This window comes from Scyliorhinus canicula, chromosome 5 (assembly GCF_902713615.1).
Source record: "Scyliorhinus canicula chromosome 5, sScyCan1.1, whole genome shotgun sequence".
Taxonomy (NCBI): Eukaryota; Metazoa; Chordata; class Chondrichthyes; order Carcharhiniformes; family Scyliorhinidae; genus Scyliorhinus; species Scyliorhinus canicula.
This window is the reverse complement of record NC_052150.1, coordinates 151,570,552-151,597,044: the sequence shown is the minus strand read 5'-3', so window position 1 is coordinate 151,597,044 and position 26,493 is coordinate 151,570,552. Positions and strand designations below refer to the sequence as shown.

Sequence of the window (26,493 nt, the reverse complement as noted above, 5' to 3'; positions counted from 1 at the left end):
TGGCTGCCTTACAGACCTCGGCAATGGTGGTCCATGCCTGGACACCGCCCCAGTTCCATAGGGGGTCACCCTGGCCCCACGGCCCCCCTCCTGCCGTCACCAGCCCGCCAGCCCTTCCCCCACCCTGCCCCAGCCAGTGTCAGGACCGGCAGCCCACGGTTGTGCCTCTACATGTCCTACCTCCTCTCTCACCCTTATCAGTCACCGCGCTTGTTTCCCGATTTTTAAATGCACAAGCGAACCTCGTCGCCGGGAATTCCACTAATGATATGCAAATGGCATTTACTGTAAGTGCAGAGTGGAACGCACTGACGCGCTGTCGAGGCACCGGAGAATTGCAATATGTTTTGAGCCCGGTGTCCGCCATGATTTTGGCGTCAAAGCCAATTCTCCGCCCAATTGCCTTTCCTGATTTTGGTGTCGGCTGACGGAGAATCCAACCTGCACGTTTTTAAGTAGCCGTTAGATATAGAACTTGAAGGGAATTATAGGATATCGGGGGGCGGGGGGGGGGGGGGGGGGGGCGGTGGAGGTGGGATTAGGCTATTGAGATGGATGATCAGCAATGATCATAATGAATAGCAGAGCAGGCTCGAAGGGCCAAATGGCCTCCTCCTGTGGCTTGCCTGCAACAACGGCTGGCTTCAGTTGCAGCAAACTAGTCCTGCAGTGGGACATGATCATTCTGCATAGATGCTTCAAATATATTTGTCATAAAAGTTGCAAACATCTTTCTGTGCAAATATAGTTTTCTTCATGCTCTTTTAGTGATAATTTAAAATTGACATTCCCTTGTTACCAACTCTCCAATCTTTCCATATTTAATGTCAAAACCTTTCATCATTTTTTAAGGCTCGATTAAATCAATATTTAATGTTCTCTGTTGGATATAGTCCCAGTACTTCAAATCCCTCCTTGTAACTATATCTCCAGCATCTTTCTAGTGAATCGGTGCTAAAGACACTCTATGGTTTGTAAGTCTTTTTACACCAAGGCGTCCAAAACTGCACATACTAATCAAACTGTAGCCGAAACAATGTTTTGTGTAAAATGGCCATTACTTCTTTCTATAAATTGATCATTACTTCTTTACTCTTGTATTTTGTTACACTGTTTTTTCAGAATGGAGGAGGTTTTATGGTGGAGTTCTCCAGGGGCTGGTGTTAGAACCCCTGCTCTTCCTGATATATATTAATGACCTTGATGTACAGGACATAGTTTCAAAACTTGCAGGTGACACAAAACTTGGAAGTGCTGTGAACTGTGAGGAGGACATAGGTTAGTAGGAAGGGCGGAAATGTGGAAGATGAAATTTAATGCAGAGGTATATCAAGAGGTATATGAAATTTAATGCAAAGGTATATGAAGAGGTATATGAAATTTAATGCAGAGGTATATGAAGAGGTATATGAAATTTAATGCAGAGGTATATGAAGAGGTCAATGAAAATCACCTGAAGAAGGAGCCGTGCTCCGAAAGCTCGTGTTTGAAACAAACCTGTTGGACTTTAACCTAGTGTTGTAAGACTTCTTAATGAAATTTAATGCAGAGGTATATGAAGAGGTATATGAAATTTTATGCAGAGGTATATGAAGTCATTAATTTTGGCAGGAAGAACACAGAGGGTGCAATTCAACAACTGTGTTGCGCCCGGCGAGGATTCGTGAGAGCCTGTTAGTTCGCGGGACAGGCCAAAACCACGGACCATGACGGGCGCTGAGTGACTTGCGATCTATCCGACCACTCCCGTTGGTGGGATCCGGATTCCGTCTAGATGCGGCTCAAAGCTAATTGAAGCCAGTTAAGGGCAATCTCCATTTAATGAAGGCCATTGGAGGCTCCTGGGTGGTCAGGAACAGGGCAGAGGGGGACGATGGGGATCTCGCCGATAGAACCGGGAAGAAACTCTCAACCAAACCCGCCTGAAATTACATTTAGAAACTTTTCTGTTAGGTCACGCCCACTGAGACAAAGGATACAATTGTAAAGGGGATGCAGAAGCAGAGGGACCTGGGTGTACACAAATCACTGGAAGTGGCAAGACAGGTTGAGAGAGCGGTTAATAAAGCGGGCAGTAACCTGCGTTTTATAAATAGGGGCGTTAATATAAAAGCAAGGAAGTCATGTTAAACCTTTGTAAACCAGTGGATTGCCTTCAACTTGAGCATTGCGTGCAATTCCGGGCACCAAACCCAAGGGAGGATGTTGAGGCATTAGAGAGAGTGCAAGAAAGATTCATGAGAATGGTCTCAAGGAACTTCAGTTACATAGATTGGAGAAGTTCTGACCGCTGTCCTTGGTGAAGAGCAGTTTGAGAGGAGATTTGATAGAGGTATTCAAAGTCCTAATCAGGGTAGATTGGGAGAAACTATTCCCAGTGATGAAGGATCAAGAATCAGAGGTTCAGATTTAAGGTGATCGGCAAAAGAAGCAATAGAGACATGAGGAAAAACTTAATTATGCAATGAGTACTTAAGAGTCTGGAATGCACTGCGTGAAAGTGTGTAAGAGACAGGTTTAACGGAGGCTTTCAGAAGATGATTGGACCATTATCTGAAAAGGAAAAATGTGCAAGGCTACGGGAGTGAGAGCAGGTGAATTATTACTGCAGCAGTTCAGCACAGACTCAGTGTGCCTAAATGGCCTCCTCCTGTACTGTAACCAATCTATAATTCTGTTTATAAATCACAAAATTCTATTAACCTATTTTATGGTTTTATTTGCCTGCCAAGAATAGAATTTATTGTTTATCAGGCATGTCTTATACTGTCAGTGCTCTCAATAGTTGATTACCTTAAGAACAGTGATGTTCCAAGTAAAGTTCTCAACAGCTTTATGCAGTTTTCTTCCTTTAAGGCCTTCTTTAACTCCAATATTGTTCAGATTTTCATGGAACTCCATTGCTGAAAACAACAAATATTTGTTAGTCTTAAACACAATACATGGGGATAAATTACTGAATGATACTAAATAATTTAGTTGTGTTGTTCAGTGGTGCTCTGACCCAGATTAATTTGCAAAATGGCAAGGAATGAGGAAAAGGGACCACGATATGTGATTAATTCACACCCTTCTAATGCAGGCACAATGCGAGCTTCATGCTATCTGCTAATTGAAATGAAGGCAGTATACCATCCTGCACCAAAAGCGCTGTTGAATAGCTGTCTGTGTGAGGTGAGCTAGTCGAGATTACTTAATGCCAGGCTGCGTATCTTAAGGAGGGGTGCATTCTGGCTGGAGCAGGTGTGTAAATAGGTTGGAGATGAAGGTTTGACATACAAGAAGACTGATTAGTGGTAGGATACATGCTCTAAGATTCTCAGATGCAGGACTGGGGGCCTTAGTGCTGGAGGTGGACAGGAGGCCAGAAAAAAACCTCGAGAAATCAGTGGGTGGAGATAGCCGTCAATGTCAACAGTGTAGCTAAGGTTATTCAAGGTCTAAGTCACTGCACAGTGTACATGTTTAGTCAAAGTTGGGAAGACCATCTGCAACACATAAAAAAAACTATCTGAATGCTTATAATAAGCTAATCTAGTCATGAATGGTCAGCTGTAGCCTGAAACTTTGCTTCACCTCCTTGTAGGCATGGGACTAATGCTGTGGAGTAACATAAAGACCACCATCTGCTAACTACGCACTGCAACACTTCAACAACTGCCAAAGAGGGAACTGGGTACTGGACTGCTTTATTATCTATGAGCATACTCATGCCTAAAACCTGGGGTTTCTTTTTCTATATTTTGCCTTTGCCAATAGGTTAAAACCTATTGTGACACTCCCTTTTGTGCGCCCTCTCCTTTAAATTTCATTTGTGTACAATATTCCCCTTCCACCATGGGTGTGTGCCCTCCATTAGTTCAAATTTGGACCTGGGATATGCTAATCGTTTGATCAGGGAAAGTTGGGTATAGTCAGCACACTCCCATTTGGGTTGGTCTAAAACCCACTAATCACCAATGGAGAAAAATCGAGGTTTGTGAGATCACAAGTAAAGGAGTTAAGTGGCAACAAGCTTTACATTTATGCACAGAAACTACAATAAGAAATTAGTTTTGTGCTAATTTCTCTTTTCCCCATGCAACACTTGTGACTCTGAAGTATGTCAACTCTACCACCTCGTAGGCTTTTAAAACGGCAAAAGCTACAGGAAAGGAGGAGGCCCATTTAATCATCACTCTTGTGCTGGTGTTAGTTCTTCAACTGAAGTTATCTAGTTCAATCTAATTTCTTTGCACTTTTCTGCGTATCATTCTTTTTGATGCTCTTTCTTCTCAAATATCTATCGTACTTCCATTTGGGTTATAGATTTAGCCCAGAAATTCAAGTGGAACTATTTCTGGCTGCAAGGTTGGTGGGCAGGATATATACCCTTTGGCTGATTGTTCGGGCTCAAGGCTCCCAGATATTGGCCGGGATTCTCCGAGCCTCCGCACCGCAATCGCCCCCGTGGAAATAGGGCGTCGGACTCGCAACGCCTTCCTGCGATTCTCCGCCGACCGGAGAATCGCCGCCAGTTGCGAGCCATTGAAGGAGGCTCCCGCAGCGATTCTTTGCGTCGACCGGCAGAGTTCCTGCCTGCATGGTGCACGTATGGTTCCACCCGGCGGGAGCTCAGAGTTGCGGCTGCGGTGACCGTCCTATTGGGGGTCGGGGGGATCCGTCATCGGGGGGGCCTCCATGACAGCCAGGCCCGCGATTGGGGGCCACTGATTGGAGGGTGCGTGTGATCTGGGGGGCCTGCATCTTCGGTGTCGGCCCGCTGTGTGGATCCGCCATGTCACGCGGGGCCGGTGCCGCAGGCGGCCGCCGTGCGCATGCTCGGACCCACGGCTGGAAATGCAGGGCCCCGTATCGGCAACCGGAGCTGCGTGGAGCACTCCGGGGCCCTGCAATCCCCCTTAAAAATGGAAAATCACCCCGGACTTTTGAGAAAAAAGACTGGAGTGATTCGTGCTCGTTTTCTCGTGTGTGTGGTGACATAGCCCCATTATTGGAGAATCCTGCCCATTGTACCTTAGGCCTTATTATAATAGAGTTGCTATGGTTTCAGAAGTGGCAGGAATGGGGCATGGAAGTAGCAATCTGTCCATAAAACACAGGACAAATCCAACTTAGCCAAATGTCACCCCAATGTACTCTCAATCACCAGAAAATGATGGGAGGTGTGGTTAACAGTGCCATGAAGTGGCACTTATTCAATAAACTGCTCACTGACGCTCAGTTTGTGTTCTGCCAGGGCCACTCAGCCCCTGACCACATTACAGCCTTGGTTCAAAAATGAACAACAGAGACGAGCTCCAACAAAATTGAAGTAAATGGGAACTGGAGGAAAACTCTTTACTGTTTGGAGTAATATGTCGCACAAAGGAAGATGGTTATGGTTGTTAGAGGTCAATCATCTTAGCAACAGAATATCGCTGCAGGAGTTCCTCAGAGTGGTATTGGGGGCGGAGCATTTGGGGAGGGCCTCAGGAGATGTGCTAAGGCCGCCTCGACGGTGTGCGGCGTACTCCTCGAGTACGCTGTTTTTGAGGAGGTGGAGCATTGGAAAAACAGCGCCGCCCCCCAATTCCAGCGTAAAAGTGGATTCTCCGGCCGATCGGAGAATCCAACCTGTGATCACTGATCCACAATAACATTTTTAAAATGTTAACAACCCAGTAATAAAACAAAACGTTTGGGAGGACCGAGCCCCTTGTCCATCTATCTCTCTGGAATAGAACGCTGCAGATTCTGGGATTCTTACTCGCCCAAAGAAAAGCAGATCTGACCGATGAGTGCCTGTTGGCTGAACGAGAGTGCTTTTGGAGTTGGGTGAACAACAGGGTGTCAGGTGAAACTGGGAGAAGGTGAAGCTAAAAAAAACTGAGTACGGAGCTCAGTCTCAGTCCGGGCAGGAGCGGAGTGCCACTCAGTTTGCCAAGGTTGGATTCCAGTCCTCATTAACTTCACAGTCAGCATCACAGTGAAGCAGTCACGAGTTTAAAACGTGTTTTTCTTGGGAGAGGAATAACTGAGAAACAGCACAAATAAGTTAAGTCAGGGTCATTGTAATAAAGTAATATAAGTAAACAAAGTAGGGTCAAGAAAATAAAATTATCATAAGGGAGGTAAGTAAATAGTATTCTTATCTAGCCTAATTTTTTGTTAAAAAGGGAGTAAATAAGGGGCTGAAAGGTAGTCAGGGAAGGAGCGCTTGCACCCATGATTTACTCCTCCTGTGCTGTGGGAACTACCCACCCCTTCTGAGCCATAAAAGGAGACAAATCCCTGGTCATCTCTAATGGGACAAAAGATTTATGTTTAGAACAATCTAATTTAGGGTCCAAAACACAGTTTAGATCGCCTCCTAAAATAAGATGGTGTGTTAAGTTGGGAGGGGGAAAGCTAACAGAGAGTTAAGAAAATTCATATCATCCCAGTTGGGGGTATAAATGTTGCCAAGTACTTCTGGGCTGTTCGACAGGGAGCCACAAACAATAACATATCGACCACTGGGATCAGGAATAATCTGAGAAGTAGAGAACTGGACTCTTTTATTAATTAAAATCGCCATGACACTGGCCCTGTCTGAACCTTAAACGGAAATGGGTTTCCTGCAAAAAGACAATATCAGAGTTTCGGCTCTTGAGATGAGAAAAAACTCCCGACTGTTTTACAGAGCTGTTCAAACCCCTAACGTTCCAGGTAACCAGATGGATTGGAGGTCTCCCGTCACCTCTCAAACAGGAATCAACCCTTCCCAAAGAGGTACTAAACAAGGGGCACATGTTGGATAAAGCAAAAAGATCCACCTAAGATGGGCACTGAGCCAAGTCAGATGATTCAATAAAAGGAGGCCAGCTGTTCCCATCAGCAAACTAACTCTAAAACCCACCCCACACCCCCTCCCCAGCCCACAAACACCATCACAGTTGAGTATAACCACATCCAAAAGGAAATGGAATGGTGGCAAACAATAAATTATCCTAAAACCTACAATTAACAAAACCAAACTAAACACAAACTCTCGGCTCATTTAAAAAAAACTATTGTTATGAGCTGCAGCAAACCCTCTAATACCACTCCCATTAACTAACACTCCTTGTTAGCAGGTAGACTCTCAACTGGTGAGTAAAACTGTTTCTGACTTACAACGCCACGCTAGGGACAGTAGCACCAGGGAAACAATAGGGAAAAGAGATAGGAACATTAGATTAATGGAAGAAACAAACAGTGGAAATCTCTCAAATATAACTAAAGGCATCAAGGGTACACCCAAACAACGAATATGAAAAGAAACAAAATACAAAGTGCTTGTACACAGAGCCATAAAACAGATTAAATAGCGCATAACTTGTGCTCTTGGACGAAGGAATCCACATCTCCCGGTGAATCAAAGAAGTTGACTTTTTCTTGGAACGTTACTCAAAGGTGAGCTGGATAAATCATCCCGAACTTGACTCCACTCTTTTACAGGATTGATTTCACTCCATTAAAAGTGGCTCTTTTCCCAGCTAGATCCATACTCATTTCCTGGTGCAGCCTAATTGAGTGGCCTTCCCACTTGAGATCTCAATGCTCCCTTGCCCAACGAAGAACTATCTCCTTTTCTTTGAAACTATGACATCTTGCTATCATCACATGAGGAGGTTCTCTAGAGCGAGGCTTAGGTCAAAGCAAGTGATGGGCCCGGTCAAAATCTGGGGGGGCGGTGGAAGCACACCCTCACCTACCATCTTGTGGAATATGACCGAGAAACATTCAGTAGGTGTGTGGCCCTCGAGCCCCTCCGGTAACAGCTGGTTAGCAGTTTCAAAGTCCTGGGGGTACATATCACCTAAAATCTGTCCTGGTCCACCCACGTCGACACTATCACCGAGAAAGCACAACAGCGCCTATACTTCCTCAGGAAACTAAGGAAATTCGGCATGTCCACATTAACTCTTATTAACTTTCACAGAAGCACCATAGAAAGCATCCTACCTGGCTGCATCACAGCCTGGTATGGCAACTGCTCGGCCCAGGACCGCAAGGAACTTCAGAGAGTCGTGAACACAGCCCAGTCCATCACACAAACCTGCCTCCTATCCATTGACTCCAGCTACACCTCCCGCTGCCTGAGGAAAGCGGGCAGCATAATCAAAGCCTCCTCCCACCCGGCTTACACACTCTTGCAACTTCTTCAACGGGCTGGAGATACCGAACAGATACCGAACAGACATAAAAACAGCTTCTTCCTTGCTGTTACCAGACTCCTAAACGACCCTCTTATGGACTGACCTCATTAACACTACTGTATGCTTCATCCGATGCAGGTGCTTATGTACATACATTGTGTACCTTGTGTTGCCCTATTATGAATTTTCTTTTATTTCCTTTTCTTTTCACGTACTTAATGATCTGTTCAGCTGCTTGCAGAAAAATACTTTTCACTGTACCTCGGTACACGTGACAATAAACAAATCCAATCCAAATCAATCCAACTCCACAATATACACATTCAATCCCCTGGATCTGTTTTCCAGATCATTCACCTTAGTTGCTAACATTTTGTTATCCACGACCAAAGAAGCAAGGCTGGACTTCAGGGCGGTGATCCTATCACTATGATTTGACAATGCGGCCTCCATGCCCTTAACTGTGGCTTCAAGAGCTTCGACAGTCTTACTGGTGGTTTCAAGAACTAAACAAAGGGGAGCCAAGGCCTCTTCAATTGATCTTTTAAGAGCCACCAACACGTTTTCATAGAATCATAGAATTTATAGTGCAGAAGGAGGCCATTCGGCCCATCGAGTCTGCACCGGCTCTTGGAAAGTGCACCCTACCCAAACCTACACCTCCACCCTATCCCATAACCCAGCAATCCCACCCAATCAAAGGGCAATTTAGCGTGGCCAATCCACCTAACCTGCACATCTTTGAACTGTGGAAGGAAACCGGAGCACCCGGAGGAAATCCGCTCAGACACGGGGAGAAAGGGCAGACTCCACACAGGCAGTGACCCAAACCGGGAATCGAACCTGGGACCCAGGAGCTGTGAAGCAACTGTGCTAACCACTGTGCTACCGTGCCGTCCGTTTGTCAGTGTTTATGAAGCTCGATTGCCAAAGTTTTGGTGAGAGCTTCGGCCTTTAGTGGAGTGGTTGGAGAGGATACTGACTCCGCCACCTTACCTCCAATAGATCTCTGAGAGGCTTCAGAGTCAGTCGACGAGTTTCGGCCCAATTTATTTTTGGCTCTGCCTCTTTTGGCTATCTTAAATAAGAGGGAATTCTACACAACCAAATTTCACAATTTTCCTGAGAAGGTAAAGGCCCATGGCGCCTGGAAAAAAGGTAGAAACGTCAGGTTCCTGACGGGAGCCACCTCGTGCATGTATTCACCTCACATTGTGCCACTGGAGGCTCATGTGGTCTATTCTTACCTAACATAGTGGAGAGCGCAAATCCAGCTAGAAACATGTGCATTCGTCCTGTCAGTCACATAGTGGCCTTGAGCCAACACTGCCTGGACAAATTGAGGCTCACATGTTTTCCTAACCCAGTGCGTGAAGAAAATTCTAACTTTACCATTTACTCTCTGATGTTCTGTCCCCTTGATGCTAATTCATCAACTACTGAAACAATATTGTACTATTAACTATTATAGAATCTTTCATAATTGAAAAAGTTCCAAGAACTTTCTCCGTTCCAGTGGAAATGCCTCACTTTTTTCTTGTGACTCTTCACTATGCTTCTTCCACTGTTCTGGTATCCTTCTACAGTATAACAGTATGATCAGAAATGCACACAAAGCTCCAGCTGTGGCCTGATCAATTCCTTATCCAATTTCAACATCACTCACTTGCTTCTATATTCAATACCCCTCCATGCAAAAGCACATAATTCTACTTGCATGATCACCTTTTATGATAAATTCACGGGATTTACGTTCGCACGAAATCTCGCAAACAGCAAAATCAGGAATGATGAACATGCTTTTCAATGGATAGGTTCCAGCAATGCAAGGGCAGCATTGGTTTGTGCAGTTAATATACATCAAATTGTGGTACAGTGTCTGCATATGACAATGGGTGGAGCCTCTTAGCAATACCAGGCATCGGTTAAACATTTTAAAACGAGACAATCTTCATTTAAGGAAAAAAAGAATCACCTCAAAACTGGCAGACACAATCAGTGAACATTTCAAAATTGGACAAAGCCGTTATTGCAGTTTTGGACCGAGAGATTCGGACATTTCCAAGTTAATCTCCCCATTGGAGCAGCACTTCAGCTGCAGCCTGTCCAGGAACTGCTTCTTAAAGAGGAGAATTAAATGTATATGGCCAAGACTAATGGAAGGAATCCATTTGCAGAGACAAATGCAGCAACACCAGAAGCAAGTCCAAGTTCAATGCACGCTACCAGACGGATGAGCAGCAGTTACTCCTTCGAACCCGATAGATCCAGAATTGAACAGCGGCCACTGTTTTCTGACCTAAGCTGGGTGCTCCAAGTTAAGTACAGGTTGTCTTAGTTGATAGGTGTAGTTAACTAGTAGTGTTTATGTTGCATGACTAATTGTGTGTAAATAAAGTCCCCTTGACCTTGAACTAACTAACTGGTGTTTGGCTCTTTGACTGATAGCCAGTTGAAATTTGTGGTGGTATCATTTGATACCTGACGACTCTAAGCATTAGGACATAGATAACATAGAAAGAAGAGCAAATTCACTGATTGTCCGAATTGGAACAGAGCCACAGAAAAGACAAAGTAAAATAAAGCACAACAAATCTTAAAAGGAACATTCTTGCCAAAGATTTTGCTCCATGGGAGGGTAGCAAGTAGTGAAATATACATTCATTTGACCCTGACATTTTACTCCATTTTAAAATTCTCATCTTTGTCTTCATGGACTCACCCCTCCCTAGTTTTATAATTTCCTCCAACCCGCTGAAATATATGGGTTCTTCTAATTCTGGCCTTTTGTGCATCCCCGATTTTAATTGCAGAAAGGCCACAGCCAAGGATCAGCGAGCTTTCATGCTGCAAGGTAAAGATTGGGTTTGGGAGAGGTGGGGGTGGGTGCAGAGCAGTTTAGTAGGTTGATGTTTGATCACAGGGGTACGGGAGACAGATTGAAAGTAAAGAGTGAAGGTCGGTGATTACAGGGATTGAGGGAAGTGGAGAGGGTTGGGGGTGGGCGAGCAGTTTAGCTTGGGGAAGTACCCAGGTTCTTCCTGGCCTACAAGCAATGCGGAAAAGACAATTGCTTCTTTGATGCAGCAATCCTCATTCCCTTTAGCTGCCAGGTTTTCTGAGGTCTAGGAAACCAGGCCAGCCCGGGTTAAACGTGGAAGGGTGATGAAAAATGAAGCACTCAGTCTTAACAAAATATTGAAATGAGCCACCCACCCTTAGGAGCAGGTTGGTTGCCTGTCTCCATCCTGCCTCCATTAAAACACAAAGGTGGCTGTAATGCAGCTTTCAGCCAGGGTGAGTTTATATTTCAGGTTTTTCAAACTTTAACATCCCACAAGGTCTATGTTCATCAATTTTGGGGCTTAAAATGTTTTATGCAAACTGCATTAGACTGAAAACCCTACTCATTTGGTGTTTGCCGATTAGTTTTAATCCTTCTTAATGCTTTCTTTTTTTAGTAACATGTTCCTCTAATTTCCTGGTCCTCATAATTACGTGGGCAGCTATTTTGTGTGTGTGTGGGGGGGGGGGGGGGGGGGGGGGGGGGAGTTCCAAGCAGATTCTATGCTCAGTAGCTAGATGGACTAATAGAATTAGCTCCCTGTCTGGTGTGGAAAGGTCTGTTGGAGAAATTGCAGCCTAGGAGCATGCAGCTGGGCTAATGGGATTGAATGAGGTGGAGGTGCAGGGCTTCTGAGTGGCGAGTGGGGTATGGTCTGATAATGCTGTGGGAGAGGAGGCGTTACCAAGTTGAGCAGAGGTCTGATCCCAGGAGGATTCTTTGGATTGAGCAGCATGTCTGATGCCAGGCAAGAAAGCAGGTAAGCTCAATGGGCAACAAGGAAGCACTCCTGCAGTGCTGCAAATGGTACTTACCATTTCCCCAAAGTTGTCCCCTTCTCCCTTTAGCCGATGGGTTTCCCCCGGCCAGTCAAGGTTAAATCTGGAAGATAGGTTAGATATGCGGCATACTCATGCCTCATTATAATATTATAACAGCTAACCGGCTTTCTGGGAATGGGTTGGCTGCACATTAAAACCATGTGTGGGCGGGTTGGAATCAGAATTGGGATTTTTAAATCTTTAATATAATGTTAATAACTACAATCGACCTGTTTATTGGTGTGGCAATTACCTCCCTCTTATGTCTTTGCTTTATATTTCTATGCACATTGACTCTCACTTTGTTTTTTTTAACCATTAAGGGATGATGTTACAAAATTGCCATCCTAGCGTGCAGTCTCGTTTACTCAAATTTGAATTCATTCTTTGTCATTTTACATCCATTAAAAGGAATGAACAAAACGTAATGGGCACACATATGGACTGGAACTTTACAGCTATTCACGGCAGCAGGATCTAGCTCATGGTCTCCAAGAGACATTGTTCTGCTTCTGTTGCATGATATTATTTAAGGTACAATTTCATATTTCCTCATTTCTATGGACAACACAATACCTGCACTCATCTTCTCTCAAAGGTCTATCAATCTTGTCCTGAAGTAGAAGCTAGGAGCAGGATGATCAATTTTATGACCTTTTTCTCTAATTTTGAACATCCTGCTTCAACCTGGTTCCTCCCTAGATTGATAGAGGTGAAGTCAGGATGGGAATACTTGCACACCGTGCTGTGTTGCAATGCTGTTCAAATGTATCCACACTTACATCAATATTTTGAAAATATTTACCACCCTCAATGGGCTGGATGATACGTTTCCCCACTCACTTGTTTGAAGGGCAATTTATGGCCACTTAAGTGCCTCATTCTTTCACAGCAGAGGGAGATCGATGTTGAGCCTGGCAGCTTATACTGAGTGAGCTGGTGTCAGGTAAGGAGGAGATATTTAACCTATTTTCCAGGTTTAACCCTGACTGGCCAGATTTTCCAGGCTTTGGGAAACCCATTAGCATGGGGGGGGGGGGGGGGGGAAGTTCCCCTGGATCCATTGGAGATATCCGAAAGTCAAATTCCCCCCCCTTTCAGGATCCCTACTGGCCTCTCAAACTCAGCCACCCACCTCTCTTGCTGGGGTCTGACAGCCAATACATTTTAATAGCCTTTCTCTTACAGTGGCAAGAGGTACTAGATCCATGTCTGAAACTTCCCAGTGTGTGGGAATTGGACATAATTTCAGTCCGATCTCCATAACTGTCTCCAGGACTATCTGTAGTCCCAGCCATGGCCACTGCTGAAACCTGGTGCAGCTGGAGCTACCGCATTGCCAGGCAATTGAACTGGCTCTCCAAGGTGTGCCTTCCTTCCCTGATGGGAGCAGAATCCTTGCCCTGAGCCAAGTATAAAATGTCTGTGAGGCAGCCGGTTTTTGGTAGGCAGGTTCTTGACCAACCTGGTGGTGGTGTTGGTGAGAACATGGTGTCCTGTAAAATCCTGCCCAATGTCACACTTTGTGTAAGAGACCAAAAAAAATTAAGCAAAAATATACAGAAAGATATTTTGACTTTTTGATACCCGAGAGAAGTTACTGAGATAGTAAGTGACCAGCCAGATGCTAATCTCATGAAACATCTGGCAATAATCAGCTGATAATTGACCACGACCAATCTAGCAAAGCACATTTCTGAGTCGTATCTAAAAAGGAAATCCTAATCCATCAGCTAAACATTGCAACCGTGTTCTATACTATCCACAAACTATGTCATCACTTACTGTTTCTGCATGTTTTACAATGGTTTCTTAAGGCATTTCCTTTTTTGAGGTCACCTCGGGTTGAAAAAGTGGGTGTGAATTTTTGCCCAGACCATTCTCGATCGGTCATCATTGTTGGCGGCCCCTTAAAATCGAGGATGATGTCCGTCAGGCTTTGTGAGTCTCAGATGATTGAGGAGCCCAATTCTGGAGTTCTTCCACAGTGGGGGCATGTTGTTGTGCAGGGGAGTGGAATTCATAGCCCCAGGTTAAGCTTCCCTCTCCTTCCTCCGCCGCCACCGTTCTGCCTCGTTGTCAAGTCGCTGAACCTCAATGTGGGTTGCGTCTTGATGGACCAGATAAGGTCATGCCGATTGGTCTCTTCCCAGTCAGTGGTGTTAATTCCTCTGTGCTTTAGGGTGATGTTGGTTATATCCTTATATCTTTTCCTTTGGCAGTCCCTTAGACCACTGGCCAATGGAGGACTGGGTGGCACGGAAGGCCTCACAGAGCCAAGAACCTGGGTTCAATTTATGCTTTGGGTGACTGTCTGTGTGGTGTTTGCACGTTTGCCCTGTGTCTGCATGGGTTTCCTCCCACAGTCCAAAAATATGCAGGTTAGATGAATTGACTATGATCAATGAGCAGGGTTACGGGATAGGATGGGCTAGTGGGAAGATGTGCTTTCCGCGAGTTGGTGCAGACTCGATGGGCCAAATGGCCACCTCCTGCATTGTAGGGATTCTGTGGAACCTGTCGAAGGAGCCACTTTCCAGGCATCTGGACACAATGGCCCACACATCGGAGTTGGTTCTGCAGGAGCAGAGCATCAATAGACTCAGCTTCATGGAGGACACTAGCGTTGATTGGCAACCCTCCTACCTAATTCCCAGGATTTAATGCAGGCACTGCTGATGGAAGCTCTCAAGGTCTTAATGTGGGATCAATATAACAGTCCAGATTTTGCTCCAGTAGAGAAGGGAGGTTAACACAACTTCCAAAGGTTGAATTCCAAAGGTTTCCAGTTGTCAAAGACATATTGGTGCAGTTTGAAGAAGGCAGTGCTCACACAGTTGACTCGCTGCTGGACTTCCTCATCAATGGTAGTCCCTTGAGGGACGTGGCTGCTGAGATACGGGAATTGCTGTACATATGCCAGAGCCACCCAGTCTACATGGATGGTATGGTGGATGCTCATCTGGCCCGGGGAAGGTTTAAGAAGGACTTTCATCTTGGTGACATTTAAAGATAGGCCAAGCCTCTTGTAGGAAGTGTTGAAGAGGTCAAATGTCCTTTGGATGCCCTGTACAGAGTGAGCCATAGCACAGCAGTCATTCGCAAACTGAAGGTCCATGGAGGTCAATTTTATTTTTGCAGGGAAGCGACCAAGGTTAAAAAGCTTCCCATCCAAACGGCACTTACTGTCAACACCGGGTGGTAGGTCATCTCAATAAGTGTCCTGTTGCTAACTAATACATAGAAAAGGATTTGTCGAATTTTTTATTATTTTTCTCTCCACAGAGAGGCAGTCCACAGAGCCTCCACAGAGAGGCTTTCACTCAGTCCTCTCACACAGGAAATTATCATGATCATAAAGTCACAACCTCCTATTTTCATCACTTAAGCTCCATACTGTTACTCATATTTTTGGTTTGCATTTTGTTACTCAGTCTAAAATGCATTGCCGGTATGAAAAGGACTTTTAGATACTTGAGTTTGCCATTAGTATTGGTGTCTGAATCATTTTAAGATACAAGGCGGTGGGAGCAAGATTTAATAAGATACTGTAAAATACTATCACCAAATTAAATACATTTTGTAACTCTGCAAAAGCAGGAAATAATTTTTAAAAATCAAGGCCGTAACACAAGTATCTTTAGAGATTTCTGCTCTTCTTTTCCAATGTGTGTTGCAGAGTGTCTACTTTTAGCAATTTGCATTGCTGGGCTCCTGGTCCACCAAATTTCAACTTTGAAATTCTCACCCGTACGCTCATATCGCCTCATGTTTCTATCCAGCCTTTCTCTGTAACCTCCTACAGCTCTTCATTAACTCTGTGTCCCTCCAATTCTGATCTTTTGTGCATTCCCAACATTCTTTACTCCCACCCACCACTGGCAGTGAAATAAAATGAAAATTGCTTATTGTCACAAGTAGGCTTCAAATGAAGTTACTGTGAAAAGCACCTAGTCGCCACATTCCGGCACCTGTTCAGGGATGCTAGTATGAATTGAACCATGCTGCTGGCCTGCCTTGGTCTGCTTTCAAAACCAGCGACTTAGCCCTCTGCTAAACCAGCCCCTTAGTCTCTGATCTCTGGGGCGGAATTCTCCGCTCCCGCGCGGCATCGGTAAGGCCGTCGTGAACTCGGCCGAGTTTCACGACAGCCTCGGAGGCCGCTCCTCTCACCCTATTCCCCCCCCCCCCCTCCCCCAGGGGGCTAGGAGCGGCGTTCCGTAAATCTCGGCCGCCGGGCCTAGACGCTTGCGTTAAGGCGGCGCGCCGAGAATGACGCGACGGTGGCGCCTAAGTGACGCCAGCTGCGCATGCGCAGGTTGGCCGGCTCCAACCCGCGCATGCGCGGTTGCCGTCTTCCCCTCCGCTACCCCGCAAGACGTGGCGGCTTGACCTTGCAGGGCGGCGGAGGGGAAAGAGTGCGTCGCTTGGAGACGCTGACCCGACGATCGGTGGGCACCGATCGCGGGCCAGTCCCCTCCCGAGCACGGCCGTGGTGCTCACTCCCCTCTCCGCCCCCACAAGCCACAAACGAGCCTTTGGCGCCATGTTCACGACGGCAGCGACCAGGTGTGGTTGCCGCCGGCGTGAACACGTCGGGAACGCCAGGCCGCTCGGCCCATCCAGGCCGGAGAATCACCGGTCGCCGTGAAAAACGGCGAGTGGCTATTCTCCGAGCCGGGGGGGGGGGGGGGGGGGGGGGGGGGGAGAGAATCGTAGGAAGTGCCAGGGCGGCGTATCGTGAGTCGCCCGGCTGTCCCGCTATTCTCCCACCCGGCATGGAGAGTGGAGAATCGCGCCCCTGGAATCTCCTCCCTACACATCACCCCCTTAAAAGCCTATCTCTTCGGGCAGCTCGGTGGCGCAGTGGTTAGAACATAGAACAGTACAGCACAGAACAGGCCCTTCGGCCCTCGATGTTGTGCCGAGCAATGATCACCCTACTCAAACCCACGTATCCACCCTATACCCATAACCCAACAACCCCCCCCCCCCCCCCCCCCAACCTTACTTTTTAGGACACTATGGGCAATTTAGCATGGCCAATCCACCTAACCCGCACATCTTTGGACTGTGGGAGGAAACTGGAGCACCCCGAGGAAACCCACGCACACACGGGGAGGACGTGCGGACTCCACACAGACAGTGACCCAGCCGGGAATCGAACCTGGGACCCTGGAGCTGTGAAGCATTTGTTAGCATTGCTGCCTTGAGGCGCCGAGGTCCCAGGTTTGATCCCGGCTCTGGGTCACTGTCCATTTGAAGTTTGCACATTCTCCCTGTGTTTGCGTGGGTTTCAGCCCCACAACCCAAAGATGTGCAGGGTAAGTGGATTGGCCGTGCTAAATTGCCTCTTAATTGGAAAAAATGAATTGGGCACTCCAAATTCATTTTGAAAAAGCCTACCTCTTTATCCAAATGTTTTGTTCACCTATCCTAAAGTCTCTTTCCTTGGTTTAGTGTCATTTTTCTCTGATGATGCTCTTGTGATGAATGCTTTTATGATGAATGCATTGTTCTAAACTGGTGTAAATAATTCAACTGTAACCAATGTAGTTAAGAGAATGTGATGTGTATAGATTGAAGGAATTCATTAGAATTCACAAGAATTCAAGATTAGCTGTGGAAACAGCTATAGTCCATGATTCAACTCCATTTCATTCTAGAGAAATGGTAGATTCAAAATTTGTACATACCTGCTCTTTGACACTGCATTATTTTTTCACACACCCCATCACCGTTTTCGAGCAGCATTTTGGTTGTTTGGATCATCTAGGAGGAAGGAAGAGAAAAGAAACAACAAACATTAATATACGTCTATTTTTATTCACCTACAGCAACTTCAGAGCTGATTTTAAATGACCCCTGATTTTAAATGATCCCTTCCCTATGACAGCTGGCTCATCAAGATCAGTGGTTAGAGTTCTAGGAGTCTGCCTGAAACATATAGTTGACCTCAACCCTGGGCTGGAGACATAGTAAAGTCAGCTGATGAGCAAGTACAAACCCTCCAACAGCAAGAATTAATGCGCTTTTACATTCCAAAAATAACATATGCATAGTTTTTTTTAACATTGGGGAGCTGTTAGTGTGGTATTTACAATCAGTAAGATTCACAAATCTTGGCTTACCAGTTTTATAAATTTTCGCTGACATATTGTGCTGTTAACTCCTTCCCAAGCCGAGCCTAATATTGTAGCAATAAAGTTATCTTGAACAGTTCAAGTGCTAGGGAGGAGAAAATCAGGCACAAATCCTGCTTGATTGATCATCACTTCCTTCACGTGGACTCCCACAGTCAAACAGCTGACCAACACTCACTGCCCGTCTTCTACTTGAAGAATAGTGAGATAACTAACAAGCACCTGTAGAACTATATCCGAAAAATAAGGCAACACCTTCCGGGGGGAAGATTGGGGAAAATATTAGAAGAGAAATCTTATTCATATATGACTTCATATATTCCAATCTAATCTACTAATTCAGGGGGGTTGTCTCGTGGCGCAGCGGGTAATGTCCCTGCCTCTGAGACAGAAGTTCCAGGTTCGAGTCCCACCCCAGGACTTGATGGCCAAGGAAGGTGCTTTCATAATACGGCCAAACAGACTGAACGTGTCAACCTGCAAATCCTGCCAAACACTCCAGTGGCTGGCGGTAGGATGGGAGACTCCTGGTCAGCCATGCTTCATCTGGACCAGAGCCACTCAATCTAAAGCCTCTGCCGACAGACCAGTGACCTATTCCGGGAATAACTAGCTATGGAAACATGAAAATCTGTCTTAGGTGCGGGAAGAGAATTGGAATCTACTAATTCACAGTTGTGTTTTACTTATAAAAAATTGAACTGTCTGGTGGTTCGTAATAAGGGGCGGGATTCTCCCTTACCCGGCGGAGCGGAGGGTCCCGGCGGATGGAGTGGCGTGAACCACTCCGGCATCGGTTATCCTTCGCACCTTCAGGGGCGAGGCCGGCGCCGGAGTGGTTTGTGACCCGCCGGCCGGCGTGGAAGGCCTTTGGCGGCGAGCCAGCCGGGGCCGAAGGGACTCCATCGGCCGGAGCGGGTCTGCGCATGTGCGGGAGCGTCAGCGACTGCCGACGTTATCCCCACGCATGCGCGGGGGGTTTCACCTACGCGTTGGCCATCACGGAGGCTGACACGGCCGGCACGTAGGAAAAGTGGGCAGCACGGTAGCACAAGTGAATAGCACTGTGGCTTCACAGCGCCAGGGTCCCAGGTTCGATTCCCCGCTGGGTCACTGTCTGTGCGGAGTCTGTGCGTTCTCTCTGTGTCTGCATGGATTTCCTCCGGGTGCTCCGGTTTCCTCACCCAGTCCAAAGACGTGCAGGTTAGGTGGACTGGACATGTTAAATTGCCCTTAGTGTTCAAAAAAAAGGTTAGGAGGGGTTATTGGTTTACCGGGATAGGGTGGATTGGTGCAGACTCGATGGGCCGAATGGCCTCCTTCTGCACTGTACGTTCTATGTCTATAAAAGAGTGCCCCCACGGCACAGGCCCGTCCACGGATCGGTGGGCCCTGATCGCGAGCCAGGCCACCGTGGGGGCACGCCCCGGGGCCAGATCGCCCCACGCCCCTCCCCCAGGACCCCGGAGCCCGCCCGCCCCGCCGGTAAGGGACCTAGTCTAATTTACGCCAGCAGGACTGGCAAAGAACGGGCGGGACTTCGGCGCATTCGGGTCGGAGAATCGGCAGGGTGGCTGCTGCGAGCGGCCATTGACCGGCGTGGCGCGATTCCCGCCCTCGCCGAATTTCTGGTTCCGGAGAATTCGGTGGCCGGCGGGGGCGGGATTCACGCCGCCTCCCGGCGATTCTCCAACCCGGCGGGGGGTCGGAGAATCACGCTCAAGTATTTTAATTAAACTCTGAAAGCACTACAAGAGCACTAATACGAAGCATAAAACCGCAAAGTATAACCTTCAAATCAATAATTCAAATGTATGTTGCTTAAACTTATCGTGTTAAAGCTGCATGATATAAAATGTTTTTCCTTCCTGTTGACAGCATATTCAACCATAAGACTGTCAATCCTATTTAATACAGTGAAAAGATCCACTGGGCATCTAGCTTAGTTGTCAATCATTTCACAGAACTTGGGGATCATGGCTATGGTGGACTTGTCCACTGTTAGGTTGCCAACTCCAGTTTGGTGTATTCCTGGGGCTTTGATCATTTGATTATATGGCATTTGATGTGACATTTGCCCTCTTTATCAAAACATTATTGTGTTTACATCAGATGAGTGTCTAAGAATCCCCAAGCCCCAAATAAAATATTTGACATTTTAATAGTGAAATGAATAAAGTAATTTAAAAATCAATGGAAGAACACAATATAAAATCATTTCAGGGAGAGTAATGTATAAGTAAAAACTATTTTTGTGCTATCAATCGCAAGAAGCACAGGGCGGGATAGTCTCATAGCGAGCATGTTTAGTGCGTGTTTGCCGGTGCTTGCAGCACTGACAAACACATGGCTATAAGGGGCGTCAGTGGGAAACGTGTGGCCGAGGACACACAAAGCCCCGTTTGCGCACTGAGGAGCTTGGCTCACCGGAACGCCCCAGTGTAGCGAGAGACCGGGACGCCATTTTCTCAGAGGACAGCTGAGCCAACAGTGGTGCCATGGACTTGGCTCTGGTTTTATCTTTCACAGGGACCATCACTTTCATCAGAACTGAATACTGGTTGGAATTTGAGATACACTCCTGCACTAATCTGCCTGTTTCTCTTGACTTTCGCTGCATACTCTCAACCTCACAGATGCATTGAAGTGACACCAGCTACTGATCAAGCTCTGAAACCCAAGGGCGGCACAATAGCACAACAGTTAGCACTGCTGCCTAACAGAACCAGGGACCCGGTTCAATTCCGGCCCTGGGTGAATTTCTGTGTGGAGTTTGTACGTTCTCCCCATCTCTGCGGGGGTTTCCTTCGGGTGCTCCGGTTTCCTCCCACAATCCAAAGATGTGCAGGTTAGGTGGATTGGATATGCTAAATTGCCCCTTAGTGTCCAAAAGGTTAGGTGGGGTTACTGGGATACAGGGATAGTGTGAGGGCATGGGCCTAGGTAGGTGCTCTTTCAGAGGGTCGTTGCAGACCCAATGGGCCAAATGGCCTCATTCTGCACTGTAGGGATTCCATTATTGTCTATAACTGCCTCTAAAGCTATCCCTGATTCTCCCCCCCCCCCCACCCCCCAGCCCGAAAACACTATGGAGGGTCCCCGGCATCTCCTGCACCCCCTCAACACCCGTGCAGGGCACCCTCCCCCCCATGGTTCGATCGTGCACCCGCAACAATGCCAGATTAGGCAGTGCCAAACTTGCACCTTGGCAGTGCCCAGGCCAGTTGGCAGTGTCACATGGGCACCTTGGAAGTGCCAGTCTGGCAGCCAGTTAGCACTGTCAGGGTGCCAGGTTGGCACAGCCAGACTGCCCAGGCAGGACCCAACAGTGCCAGGGCATCACCCTGCCTAAAGGGAATGCCTTGGCACACCCCCATGAGTGCCGTTCCGTCTGGTCCCCGTTTGTGGAGACCTGTACCAAACGGCGCTTACTCAAGTTCTCCGAGGCGAAGGGGATGAATCCCAATATCTCAGGAATTTATTGGCTATGCTGTGCCGTGGCACGCTGCTTTTTGGGCGCAGATTGGCCATTGGATCACACCCACTTCGGGTTGAATCTTCGCTACCAAGGTGTGTAGCTCAGGTCAGAAAATTTCCTGACTTGGTAACTCATCTTGATATAAAGGGCCCTGTCACTTGCAATTTTTGCTCTGGCGAGGCAGGACGGGATCGAGTCAGGCCTACTAATGCTGGAAGTAGGACAGAGGTGTCCATGAAAGCAGGTGAATGCCGTGTTACGAGACCCACCTTGGATCCCTGAAATATGTTTGAAAGGTTGTTAGGCCCCATTATACTCCGAATACCAGTTCATATACCGATGCCACTTCTATAGCCATTCACCTAGTATTCACCACGGAGAGGCCTTAGGAGCCATGTGGAATTGAAAAATATTCATGAGCTCTCAACTCATGTGCGCTTTGTACAGAAAGAAAGTTCCTATTCATGAAACCTAATCCATGATTTTAAATGCCCTCAAGTGGTCAACTTGTAGCCACATCAAAGACAGCCAATCCTTCAATAGTGTTTTAAAACTGTCAAAAAAATATGAAGTCAATTACCTCTTCTTCCACCCCCCCTCCCCGCACCACCGAGGTACACACTTTTGTTGCTTTGGAAATTTAACCAAGCATTTGTAATGGGCTCAGTCGTAATATCAGCCTGTTGGAAATGTCAACAATGAACTGATTTTGATTTGATTTAATTTGATTTATTGTCACATGTACCGAAGTACAGAGAAAAATATTTTTCTGCGGCCGAGGGAACGTGCACAGTATGTAATTAGTAGACAAAAAGAATAAAAGCAAATTACTGCAGATGCTGGAATCTGAAACGAAAGAGAAAATGCTGGAAAATCTCAGCAGGTCTGGCAGCATCTGTAGGGAGAGAAGGGCTAACAGTTCAAGTCCGATGACTCTTTATCAAAGCTCAAAAAGGATAATCAACAGAGAACATTGACAAATGGTACATCGACAAACAGTGATTGGTTACAACGCGGAACAAGGGGCCAAACAAAGCAAATACATGATTAAGAACAGCGTAGAGCATCGTGAATAGTGTTCTTACAGAGAACAGATCAGTCCGAGGGGTCTTGCAGCTGTGGGGAAGAAGCTGTTCTTATGTCTGGATGTGCGGGTCTTCAGATTTCTGTACCTTCTGCCTGATGGAAGGGTCTGGAAGCAGGCAGTGCCTGGGTGGGAGGGGTCTCTGAGAATGCTGTCTGCCTTCCTGAGGCAGCGGGAGGTGTATACAGAATCAATGTGAGGGTGACAAGCTTGAGTGATGCGCTGGGCTGAGTTCACCACACTCTGCAGTTTCTTGACATCTTGGACCGAGCAGTTGCCATACCAGGCTGTATTGAATTGCATTGAAACTGCAGGAACAGATGGCTAATGGTACTTTCTAAGCTACACCAGATGGGTTGTCAGTCTAGCGGCCTTTGTTTTTACTGTTTACCTGTTTTTTGCATGACGAAAGGGCTGGAGGTTTAAATAACACCAGATCATGACACTTAAACAGATCCTATCTGCCCTTTAACAGTGTTTTATGTTTTCCCCATAAATTGATGGACACTATGGGAAAATTCCTTGGAACAGCGGAAGTAAGGTATGTTTGAACTCAGCATTAATTTGAAATGACCATGTTGAGTTTGAGTTTGCAGCCTGTGTCTCGACCACTTGTAGCAAAAATGGGATCTGCTAGAAATGAGGGAGAGGCCTCTGTATCCTGATCTTGAGCACCATTATTGAAGGCTTTCAGAGTCAATCCAACTCCACAAAAATCTAATCCCTAATAAGCAGAACCCCTAAATAAAGTTTTTGTACAATATTTGTGATTTTTTTTACAGCATATAGCAAGTTATAAAATAGTAAATAAACCAAACATAACTTAATTCATTGATTCCATTATCCTACTGTTGAAGCCCAGTTTCAGGGAGGTGCAGCTCAGTCCATAAGGAAAAGACCAATGCTACCGTACTACTTTCCAACAACACACATCATAGGCTGAAATAATTCTATTTCCCATCCCCAGTTTCTATTGCCCTTTGCCTTCCTGAGGCACCCTCAATTACGACGCGAGAGCGAGTTCGGTAATCAAAAGGCTTTAATCTACAGAGAACTGAACAGCATCCGAGAGAAGTGTGCTCACCACATGGAGCCTTATCCTAGATACCGTTTCCTGGGGGCGTAGCCAGAGGCGGAGTCCCCCAGGGTTCCAAGCATCTTAAAGGGGCAAGGTATTAAAGGTCAGGTACCGTTTACAGCTGTTATAAATACCGTTCATCACACTTCCCCAGTTTGTTGCTCCGTCTCCCTCCTTTCCTAGTTTGTACTGTATTCCTCTCTCTCAGCAGACTTCCCTCGCTTGCTTTATCTTGCAACCTTCTAGTTTGTTTCTCTGCCCCCCTCCACCATTTCATGTTTCTTTCTCACTCCTTCCCTCCTCAGTTTGTTTTGCTTTTTCTTCCTCCCTCAGTAGCGCTCGCTGGATTTATGGGGCTAATTTTAGGACCTACCTGGTGGGCAGGTTGGCAGGGTTGCAAATTTGGCCCCATACTAATGGCACCATGCCAACATTTACCTACCCATGTGGACATTTTAAGCACATCGGGGTGGCATTGGTCGGCTTGCACCCTGTGCCATTGGAGGCCCCCCCCCACATTCCGCCTTGTTCCCTCCCTGCCCTGCCCATCCTAGCACTCTGCCCTCTACACCCCTCATTGAGGCCTGCCACCCTGGAGAGGGCCAAGGATAGAACGTAGTGAGAAGTAATAATGCGGGAGCATGAAGAGAAGCCATTGCAAATGATTCTCTGGGTATAATTGGTAAGATGGAACCATATGAGCGCAGTACCACAAAGCTGGAGAGGCATTGGCTGTGGATGATGTGGTTAATTGTATCGAAAGCAGCAGACAGTTCAAGAAGGACATTGAGGGGAAGTTTATCTTTGTCATAGTCACATTGGATGTTATTTGTGATTTGCTAAGAGCTGTTTCGGTACGGAGGCAGAGGTGGAAACTGGATTAGATAAATTCAAACATGAAGTTCAGATCTAGGGCAGAGAGAAGTATTAAGGAAAATTTGGCCAGGTAGGGTAGTGGAAGGAAATGAGGTGGTACAGGCAGACGATTGGATTGTCTCAGTGACAAAGAAGTCCAGGGATATGGGTGTTGCTGCTAAGGCCAGCATTTATCATCCATTCCCAATTGCCTCTGAGAAGGTGTTAGTGACCACCTTGTTGAAGTGACTCGCTACGCGTTTTAATAATGATAATCTTTATTGTCAAAAGTAGGCTTACACTGCAATGAAGTTAGTGTGAAAAGCCCCTAGTCGCCATATTCCGGCACCCGTTTTGGTACACAGAGGAAGAATTCAGAATGTCCAATTTACCTAACAGACCGCCTTTCGGGACCTGTGGGTGGAAACTGGAGCACCCAGAGGAAACCCATGGAGAAACAGGGAGAACGTGCAGACTCCGCACAGACAGTGATCCAAGCTGGGAATCAAACCTGGGACCCTGGAGCTGTGAAGCAACAGTGCTAACTTCTGTGCTACCGTGCCGCCCATCACTAAATTAAATTAACTGGTGATCATCACATTGCTATTTTGGGATTTGCTGTAAGCAAATTGATCACTGTTTTTCCTTAATTACAACAGTGCAGTTCAAAAGTGCTTCATTGTAAAAGCGATTTACATGTAAAACCTGACGTTATGAAAGGCGCTATATAAGTATGTAACCTTTTGTAACCCATTAGATCTGATGCACATCAGTCGTCAAAAATCATCCCTTGTGTATCCTGAGATTGCCCTAGAAATTACTTTCCGATAAAACTCTCAACATAAACAACAGTGACATACACAAGCAAAATTCAAAGTGCAAGAAAACAAAACTATGCTAATTATTAAATAGCTTCTAAAACTAAAGAGATAAGAATACACTTTACCAATCGTTTCTGGCTATTAAGGAACTGAGGGCAATAAATTCTTCATTGCTGGTGCAGTGACCTGTCCTTTTTATCAATATTGCCCTTCTGTTTGTGCTCATAAACCTGTCTGTGTTTTTACAAACAGAAGATTTGCAGATGCGTTAAATTAATGCCTTGAAGAAAATATTGGGGGTTTTCACTGGAGGATAAGATTAGACATGAATGGCTATTAACATTATAAATGACCAATATTTCTTACCATGAAGACAATCATAGTAGCCCCACAAGCCTCAGCTGAGCTCTCTGGAATCAGCACTGGCTGGGAGTAAACTGGCTGGGCTTAGCTACTCAATGGATAAATGTGCTTTGCCGCTGGAAGAATATCTGATAATATGAATATTTTTCAAGCTTATTGCACTGGAAACTTTCTTTTCTTAGCTTTCTCACATGGGTCAATTCCAAAATGTTATACATTAAAACAATACTGCTTTTTGCAAATATTGTTTATTTTAAACTACATTTGGAAAATTAGAGCATTTTGGATAATCTGAAAGCAGTCACTATGAAGTCATTAACTCAAGGGAATTGGAATTCACTGACTGGATTTAATTCCCACACTGTCTGACTCAGTAACTCATCACAATTAGTTACCCAATGAGGCCACAAGCGAGCACTACTTCAAAAATATTTCAATGAAATAAACACATAAAGATTAAATTTACTTATGATTCTTTGTAAATACTCAATTTTTAAAACATAAAATGGACTGTAAGTATTAAATCCAGGCATGTTAATTAATACTAAAATTAGAGTGGTAAGTTATTTTTTGAAACGGGATCTTAAAACCTTTACTTCAGGTTTAACCATCATTCAAATTATC

General features: G+C 46.0%; 1 protein-coding gene across 8 annotated transcripts in view; it reads right to left on the bottom strand.

Moving 5' to 3' along the window:
* LOC119966335 (inactive phospholipase C-like protein 2) overlaps positions 1–26,493 on the bottom strand; it is a 380,595-nt gene that overhangs the window by 27,937 nt on the left and 326,165 nt on the right. For all 8 annotated transcript variants that reach the window (XM_038797824.1, XM_038797823.1, XM_038797825.1 and 5 more), the window contains 2 exons: positions 17,744–17,819; positions 2,794–2,903 (listed from right to left, as the gene is read on the bottom strand). In XM_038797824.1, the coding sequence (XP_038653752.1) occupies positions 2,794–2,903; positions 17,744–17,819 (186 nt within the window). The remainder of the gene's footprint in view (positions 1–2,793; positions 2,904–17,743; positions 17,820–26,493) is intronic.